The following is an 8,747-nucleotide window of genomic DNA, read 5'->3' as shown; positions in this document are numbered from 1 at the left end:
CTCTCCCTAGTAGGGAGTAATCTTTGGCGGGATAATCATAATTATTATTCAGGGATGTTTATTATTTTGCCGCAATGTGGATTTACTCACTGGTGATGTGTTTACAAACGAATATAAGTAAATAACGCACATGCCCAATTCTTCTTCAAACAATGTTGGGAATGGTTTGAAACATAATAAGAGCTAATTCAGACTCCATCAATCAATGTTCAGAAAACTAATAAGGGACAACAGTAGTAAAATCGACAGCTGATAACAAAATACTGTGTACATCTTTGACTTAATAGATAATTCCCACGTTAACATTAGCTGCTTCTGATATAATTTCGGAGGGAGACTCATCAGATACACTATGTCATATGCCATGACCAGAAAAGGGATTTTCAAAGATAAAAAAACTTAGTTTAGAAATTGGACAAGGAAAAATTATTGGTGGGGTTGTTCTATTTTTCTTTTTTTGTTCCTTCTTTTATAGATCATCGTAGAATATCTCCCTCTGAAAGAAGAATTATCCCCTATTGTTGGTGTAAATTGTTTTAGAAATGCATATTCGAATAAATATATTCGAATATTAACTATAATTCTCTTCACTCCAGTGTACCCCCCACACAGCATTTGAATTTTCCATTTAATATATTTTGTATTATCTGTGGGTGTTATGTTCAAAAAGTAAATCATTATTATCATTCGAGAGACACTATAAAAACACGTGTCCTGGAGTATAAATAAATATATTTGTTCTTTAATTAATTTATCCCATATTGTTGGGATGTGCTTCACGTGGACAAAAAAGGAATTTAAATATAATTATAATATTTAATAATAAAATAAACACTCCTATATATGTATAGGGGGTACATCTAATTATTATATATATATATATTGCACTAATACTATTTTTTAATGTCAAAGGTCCTCTTCTTTAAAGCAGTAATGATCCCCCTAAAATAAAATAACAGGCAGCTGATGTAAACAAGCCTCTTAATTCAGGTACAGCATTAGTCTTGCTCCGGCCTTCGTCTTGTACTCCCAGTAATCCCATGGTTAGCCATAGATCAAAGGTTCTTTTTTATTCATTTTTTATCATCATTTGCCTACCGGGTTTAGAAAAACTAATGAGACCTGCTCAAAATATAGTTTTGAATAGGTTTGTTGATTAAATTGTAAACAAAAACTATGTATATTTGTCGATGGAGGCAAAAATAACCATCATAGGCAAGTTAATCCGTGCTTGGAGGACCACATCGGACATCATGCAGGCCTTAAAACGTCAACAACGCCACATTCTGCCGGGTCAGAAATCGTTTGGCTGACGGGGACAACCTTAAGTACAAATCCATGAGTGGAAGACCTGTCAAAGTGAAGCCTGAAGACGACATGGAAGCCTTTAAGGTCAACCCAACGATGAAGATGTCATAGTATGCCAAGAAGAAGAAGGTGAATCGGTCTACTATGGACAATGCCATCTGAAAGACTGGAGGAAAGTCACTTGGAAGAATTGAGAAGCCACTCCAGTCCCAATGTCAAAAGGAACTCTGTCTTCAGCGATGTCAACAACTCTTGAATTATCTGAAGTACAACAGCAACTGGGTAATTTTTTCACTGATGAAAATAGCTTTACCGTTAATCCCGTACAACAAGCAAAAAGATCGGGAGGTATGCTTTGGCAAGGCGGGCAACATTAGTATATTCACCATGAAAAAACATCCGGCCTCTGATATTGGGGGTTGTGGCATCAACTGGAGAAAAAATGCCTTCAATTTGGTTTCCTGTTGGATACCGGTTACCCGCAGCCGACTACTGGATAGTGTTGAAGGTAAATGTGGTCCATAAATCACCAAGACCATGAAGAAGTCAAACATGGCCACGTACGTATTTCATACAGCTTATATTGTACAATGAAGATGGATAGCAATATTAACTTCTGGTACAAGAACTTTTGGCCCCCTCAGAGCCCAGATCTGAATCCAATAGATTACTCAATTTGGTGGAAAATATAGAAAAAGGCCTGAAAAGTCCCGAACATTGATGCCCTGAAGACCTGATGTTAATCAGTAGTGGAAGATAATAAAAAAGGACTACGGTGCCAATGTGTGCAAGGGGCTCTGGAGGTGGTTGGAGGCTCTCAATGAGGCTGATGGTGGCGAGATTCATAACTAATCTGCATTGTTGTAGTAATTTTATTATAAAATAAATTTTCTATGGACAACTTCATCCTGATCAATTATGAGTATTTGAATGATTAATGAGACGAAGGTCTCAGTACTTTTTTCTACGCCCAGTATGTCGGAACTAGCATATCTAACAATGTAATTTGTATTTTTAATAAATTTGATAAATATAAAATCTTTCATTATGAATATTTACCCATATCAACTAAATACAACTTTTATTTCAGGCAAGAATGATCTAAAAGACAAAATTTAATAATGAAAAATAAATTAAAGGCTCACTAAACTTGACTTAATTCATTCTCTGACACACTACTACTAGAATCATCATGGCAATTGGAGCTATTTGTGGAAGGAAGGCTTCTTTTCCGATAGATTTGTCCAAGGAAGTTCAATTGAAAAGTCCTCGTTCCCAGATCTCTTTTGGTAGAGGAACGGAAACTCATCAATCGCTTAAAACTACTCCTCTTGGTCTGAAAGGAATTTGATTGACGAGAGCGAGAATTTTTTTGCCTTGAGGATCCATGAAGGCGGACTGAGAGACAATTTCGATTATCTAAGCGGAGACTGGAGTTGTGAATTTGATTGGAGTCAGAGGGAGATTCTCCGTTTTTACTTTTCTCAATGAGTAGTTGAGGACAGGAAACGGAGGATGGTTGACTGCTTCCCAGGCTGGATTCGTGAAACAGCTCCTTCTGACTTAAATTTGTACTTGTCTAAAATAAAAAGAAGAAGAAGCATTTAAAACATACTGTACTAAGGTCCTTTGCATTGTGAAAAGGCTTATAGTCGCAGTGATAATAATATCCCCTTCTAAGTCATGGAGTGATGGAAACTTTGATATATCTGCAGACTAAGTGTGATATGAAGTTGCATTTTTAAAATAGGGGTGAAAAATGATTAATAAGAGCACAAATGAAATGAATATACAACATATGTATACTTTTTATTGATGAAATTACGTTCGACATAATCTGATTCATTTCACATCTCTATATATTACCTATAGGGGATAAAAAAAAAATACATAAATTACATCAGACTTTGTATTCTCGTAGTCCTCTCTTTTTGGAGATTCCTCACAACGCACAGATTTTTGATGAATCGGCTCTTCATCCATGCTCTTATTCTTGAAGAATGTAAAGCAACAAAACCTTTTCATTCTTTAACTCAACTTTTTCTTGCTCAGTTCTCCATTTCTGATGCCTCTTTTACCATCCCTATCTATCTAGTAACGATACTCTCACTCACTATACTAATAGTAAATTTGTCGTATACTGTAGATAGACACGCAAACGAAGTATTTCTCTTAAGAGAATGAGAGGGACCGAGAGAGAAAGTGAAAAAAAAAAAAAAGAACTTACATTTCCACGATAATATTCCGAACGTTCCTTTATTTATTTTCTATTATTCTCAATGTTTGTATTTAATTATATATATGCAAGTTAGCGTGTAACTGATTAATTAATATGTATTCTATTTTTACTTAATCATAGAATTAATTCACTTATATAATTGAATAATTAACAAAAGGAAAAACACCCAGAATGACGTCGCGTTGGTTGATTCTTACAACACGGCCTTACATTTATTGTATAACGCAACCCTTCGTCAAAAAGAAACAGAAAAAGGGGGAATCATCTGGTAGTTGGACAAATAAGTCAATCGTACCAACTGAAATTTGGCCATTAAATACTCCTTGCTATTACTATGGAGTTTATGGAAAAGAAAAGATCAATGGAGAAGTAACTTGTAAGGATTTTTAATATGTTGTGTAATTAATATTTATTAAACAATAATAAAGTTAGAAACTCATAGATGAACCTCCTCTGGCTGATGCCGTATTGAGCGGTGGGATGTATTTAGATGCTAAATAAATATACAATATTACAGATCAATATTAGGTATATTCAAATCGTAGCTATAACATTTGTATTTCTATATGATAGCCAAAATTGAATTCATAGAAATAATAAAATAACATATGTATAACAAGTGATGAACAAAAATTTGTAGCCCTGTTCTTTTAGAAACAGACCATAAGTACGGAGTGGCCCTCTAAAATCTGAACAATTTGAATTTTAAACTTCAACAAGATATAATTTATTAATTAACAATATAATTTTAACATCATTAATATAACAAATAGATGTGTGTCTGAGCTCACTTACTCATTAAATTAGACGCCCTTAGTGGCAATGTTGGCTTCCAGGCGGCGGTGGAAGGCCGGGCACCCGCTGCAGTTGTAGTCCTATGTCATGGCGTCCCATTGCTGGCTGACAGTGACTTTGAGGGTATCGGTGTTTGGATAACGGACACTGCAGGCCTTCCCATTGACATGTACCCAAAAGGTGCTGTCGAGGAGGTTGGCATCAGGGCTGAAGGGGGAGTGTCGAAAAAGTCTTCAAAAGAGCCTTGCAACGGAGGACAGGAGTTTCTTTCATTCCTGGTGTCATAATAGGACTCTCCACCCTCACAAGGGTCTTTCTACCCCCTTTTTAAGCTATCTGGACAGTTTGGTGTGAAACACCGAGATATTATGCTTGGGGCTTCAAGTACTTAAAGAGATTGGCCTGGGCTGTTTTCTTTAACTCCTCCGGTCCAGTTGGGCCTCTTTGACGAAGCTCTTCTTCATTTCTAACGTTCTGGACTAGCTGACGACGTAGACGGTGGTCCTGGCGACGCCCAACTGCTTGGAGTGTGCGAATAAAAGTTCGTGGATTCCGTTCAAGTGTCATTTTCTCGACTTGTACATAATCTGGAGAAAACAGGTGTTTTTTTTACAACTAATTGCTTATGCTTTAATATATCGAGATATTAATTAATTACAATCATTCCACTTTCTTTAATCATTGAATCAGTAAGGGCCCATTGAAATCTGAGCTCTTACTCCATATAATAACTTATTACTTTGTTTATTTATTAAAAGGAATAAATTATGAAATAGTCATGACGTATCAAGTGAGATGAGGGAATCAATAGCTGATGACAAAAAAAAAATGTACAGAGTATTTTTTGTGTTCGCAAGGTAAATCTTTGACAAGTGAAACTGTACTGTACCAAACCAGACTGTTGTCCTAGAATAGGACTGTCTGCAAGTAAGATTGAAGCTAGTTAAATATGGAAATTATTTTTTTTGTTTCTAACATCTTGGGTACAACTTTGAGTCTCATTTATTCCTTGAATCAATCCTCTATAATTTTTTCACTATATGAATAATATTTTCTATTATTATGATATTTTGTATACACAGGAATAGATCTTTCAACTCATTAATCATTATCTAGATTAAAAATGCATGTCTCAGTAACTCATTCATTTCATTTATTAATGAATAAGTATATCAGTTGTAGATTGTGGAGTCATCCATAAAAAGAGGTGCAACTTTAGATAAGCTTGATTGGATTATTTTTTGTCAAAGTAATAAAATTGTAACTAGTTCATGGAAATAATACAAATGAGCGCAATGGTTTAAAAAAAAAACAAAAAAACCTATATTAAAATGAAAAATATTTCTTGTAGGTAATAAAGAGGAAATTTTATTTTTAAAACAATTTTTGAAAAATTTAAGTCTTCTTTATGCTTTTTTTTAAAAGATAATTTAGCCATATTTTGACGTTTTTATAGTAAAAAATATTTGTTTCTTTTTTATAAAATTTTATAAGAACTTCTTTTTCGATTGCATCTGTTAAATTATTTTCTGTACAGCACCAGTTAAAGACAGGGTGCCCCTGTATCCCCTTCAAAACAGTCCTGACAAGGACATGCCAATTATTGTTTTAAAAAAAGAATAATCGCCAATAGTTCACACTTGCTCAATTAGCTGGACACTTTAGCAAAAATCAATTTATTATATATAAGAGAGTTTTAAAAAATGTAAATATTTACTTTAATGGCTGTGTGCAATATAAGCATATTATACTTTTGAGAGGTTTATATTTTTGCCCCATGCGCTCATCAATCAATCATGTGCTCATTGAAAGAATTTTTTTGAAGTGGTTTAAGTGCTTTTATTTTGATTGTTTTTGTGACAGTGTGTTCATAAGGACTCATTTCATCTGTGTCGGATATTGAGGGTTGCATCCTATTATTAAATAAGATGATAATAAGGATCCCTAGGATCTATTGCGTCACATCATACGTCTTCAAAAAGGTGAGTGAATAAGTTATTTTAATTCATCTATATTCAAAAGAATCATGCAAAAAAATGTCAGGGCGCCCACCTGATAAACCATCTGAGGAATCTGATGATTTTTATGATAGGAAAGGAAATAATTTGAGGGTGAATCAAGAAAAGACTGTTGCCTATTTGTTGTTCTGCTTGAAGAAGATGCAGATAAATCCTTCACCTTAAAACACATTTATTTGTCTGATATGGCAATGCTCTTTGAATGCAAAGAGCATGAAATTGCCGAAGCAAATACGAAATTTGGTTTAAATCAAGCCGGATTTTATATAAAGTTTCCTATTGATATAAAAGGAAGGCTTGAAGACCTAAAGAAAGTGCACTCTTTTAGATTTAAAAAAACATAAATTTGACTATCAAATTAAAAGGAATTGAGAAAAAAGGTTTGATGACGTTAAAGGAGTTGAACGGTTCAAAAAACTTGGAAAAGTATTTGGGCTTTATCCAAAGAAGAATCCAGTCATTGAAGAGGCTGAGCGCAAATTCAAACAATATAAAGACTTGTGAAGAGACAGTAATTACTGCCACCATACCACAGATGCCTCATTAAGTTGAAATTTTTAAGGAGTTAAATTGTAGAGTCAAAACTGTTTAGGCCTTGGATATAAAAAAACATGGCTTTAATAACGCCAGATTAAATGTTGAAAAGTACGCTAATGTGCTAAAACTACCTATAGCAAGAATCAAGGTAAATGACTCCCTATTAAGTTCACACCCTACTACGGATGAAGAAGTTCTTCAAGAGGATGTTATTTCTGAGGCAACAGTTGGATTAGAATCTGGAGATAACTCATCTTGTCTCAACAATCTAATACAAATGACTATTGAAAACACTGATAAGGTCCCAGAAATGACATGGAAGGAAGATATTAGTGGAGAAACTGAAGAAGGCCTTAAAAAAAGGGATCAACTTGTGAAGAAAACCATCCTTTACTTGAGGATAATAACATTGTTCCCTCTGAGGTACCGAAAATGATATGCCAGGAGGATAATAGTGGAGGAACCATGGAGGGCCCCAAAAAGGGATCAAATTATGAAGAAAATTGTCCTTTACTCGATGAAAGTAAGATTGTTCCCTCTGAGGTAAGGGTAGAGAACATTGCTTCCATTGACTCCTCCTCAGCGAATACAATTAAAGAAATTATAGCACCGTCGTGTATTCAAAATGAAGACAAAAGAAAAAAATCAAAGGAAAATAATAACGGATCTCTCTTTTGACCAATGGAGAAGTTTCAATCTCTGGATTATCTCTGCTCTCAAAAATACTGCCCAAAGTCTATCAAAAAGTAGTAATTGATCTTTCAAGATATCCAGAGACTTAGTGGTGAGCTATTATTTTGTCACACCCGGCGTACACATGGGTTATGCTGGCTACAGATTTTATACATTATCACTTACTGGAATCATCTCCATCTTTAGTGGCAACACATATGATTATTTTGAAAGGAACGCCACCATTTTCATCTACCTCCACCATAAATAAGCTAGTGTGCCCCGAGGCAGGTTCAATTTTTCTGCACTACTTCCATGAGCATGAAGGAACCCGTCTAATATCCTAAAATACACCCCAGTCCTGTTGAAGTGCTGGAAATAAGACGGTTTAAACTCTACTGCAGACGCATTTCTAAGCACCAAAGCCCCCTTCTAAAACACTCTGACTCACAGGATGCTCAGATAGGAAGCTGAGCCCTGAAGTAACTTAAATTTGTCTCCCTCCGCTTCCCCGAATATCCATAAATCCTCATAATATCCCAAAATAGACCCTGGCTATAGGTTGTACATGGGAAGTACTACAACAAAAGATGGTTTCAACTCTACCACCGACGCGTTTCTAATCACCAAAGTCCTCTTCTAATATGCTGCGAAACATCTCTGTCCACGGGTTGTTCACAATCCACCCCTTAAATGGTAAATGTATAATACCCCAATATACCCAAAGTTAATAGAAATACGAGGTTACACCATAACGTGTTTAGGACTGATGTTTGACTTCCACCACGCTTTTAATAGTGACGTCATAATGTATAAGTAGTTGCGTATTTGGTTTACATTTTCCATCGTATAAAAAAAAGAGACAATCTACATTCTTGATTTTACAGTTTGACAAGGTCTTCATTTTATTAAAATACATTCAAACACATTGAGGATCTTTCACGTCGTAGTAAAACATATTAAGCTAAGTCTTAGTTTCTACAGAGGATCCCTTTGCCATAGTGGACTACAGCGAGGAACGAAGAAGATTGTTGGATTTCACTCAAATCCATTAGGAAAATTAAATGGAAGGCTTATTAGTCATTACTTATTAGTTATTCTGTGTTAACTCTTCACCCTTGTCATTATCAATTCTATCATTCAATCCAAGAACAATATACTCAATCCATTTATTTGTA

The 8,747-nt window shown here is 34.9% G+C and overlaps 1 protein-coding gene across 1 annotated transcript; it reads right to left on the bottom strand.

Annotated features, from left to right (window-relative positions):
* Positions 1-2,372: 2,372 nt before the first annotated feature.
* Positions 2,373-3,448, bottom strand: LOC121129199 (uncharacterized). Its single transcript, XM_040724890.2, has 2 exons — positions 3,208-3,448; positions 2,373-2,887 (listed from the first exon to the last, which is right to left on the bottom strand). The coding sequence occupies exons 1-2, from the start codon at positions 3,331-3,333 to the stop codon at positions 2,453-2,455; spliced, it is 561 nt and encodes a 186-aa protein (XP_040580824.1). The 5' UTR covers positions 3,334-3,448; the 3' UTR covers positions 2,373-2,452.
* Between the last annotated feature and the right edge of the window lie 5,299 nt (positions 3,449-8,747).

The sequence above is a fragment of the Lepeophtheirus salmonis genome, chromosome 14, assembly GCF_016086655.4.
Source record: "Lepeophtheirus salmonis chromosome 14, UVic_Lsal_1.4, whole genome shotgun sequence".
In the NCBI taxonomy this organism is placed as follows: domain Eukaryota; kingdom Metazoa; phylum Arthropoda; class Copepoda; order Siphonostomatoida; family Caligidae; genus Lepeophtheirus; species Lepeophtheirus salmonis.
Note: the sequence above shows the minus strand (reverse complement) of the source record. Positions and strands in the feature narration are given on the sequence as shown.

Coding starts and splice junctions, on each gene's coding strand:
- LOC121129199 (XM_040724890.2), bottom strand. CDS start 3,333: ATGAAAAGGTTTTGTTGCTTTACATTCTTCAAGAATAAGAGCATGGAT. Junction 2,888..3,207: donor ACGAGAATACAAAGTCTGAT/GTAATTTATGTA, acceptor TTTTTATTTTAG/ACAAGTACAAATTTAAGTCA.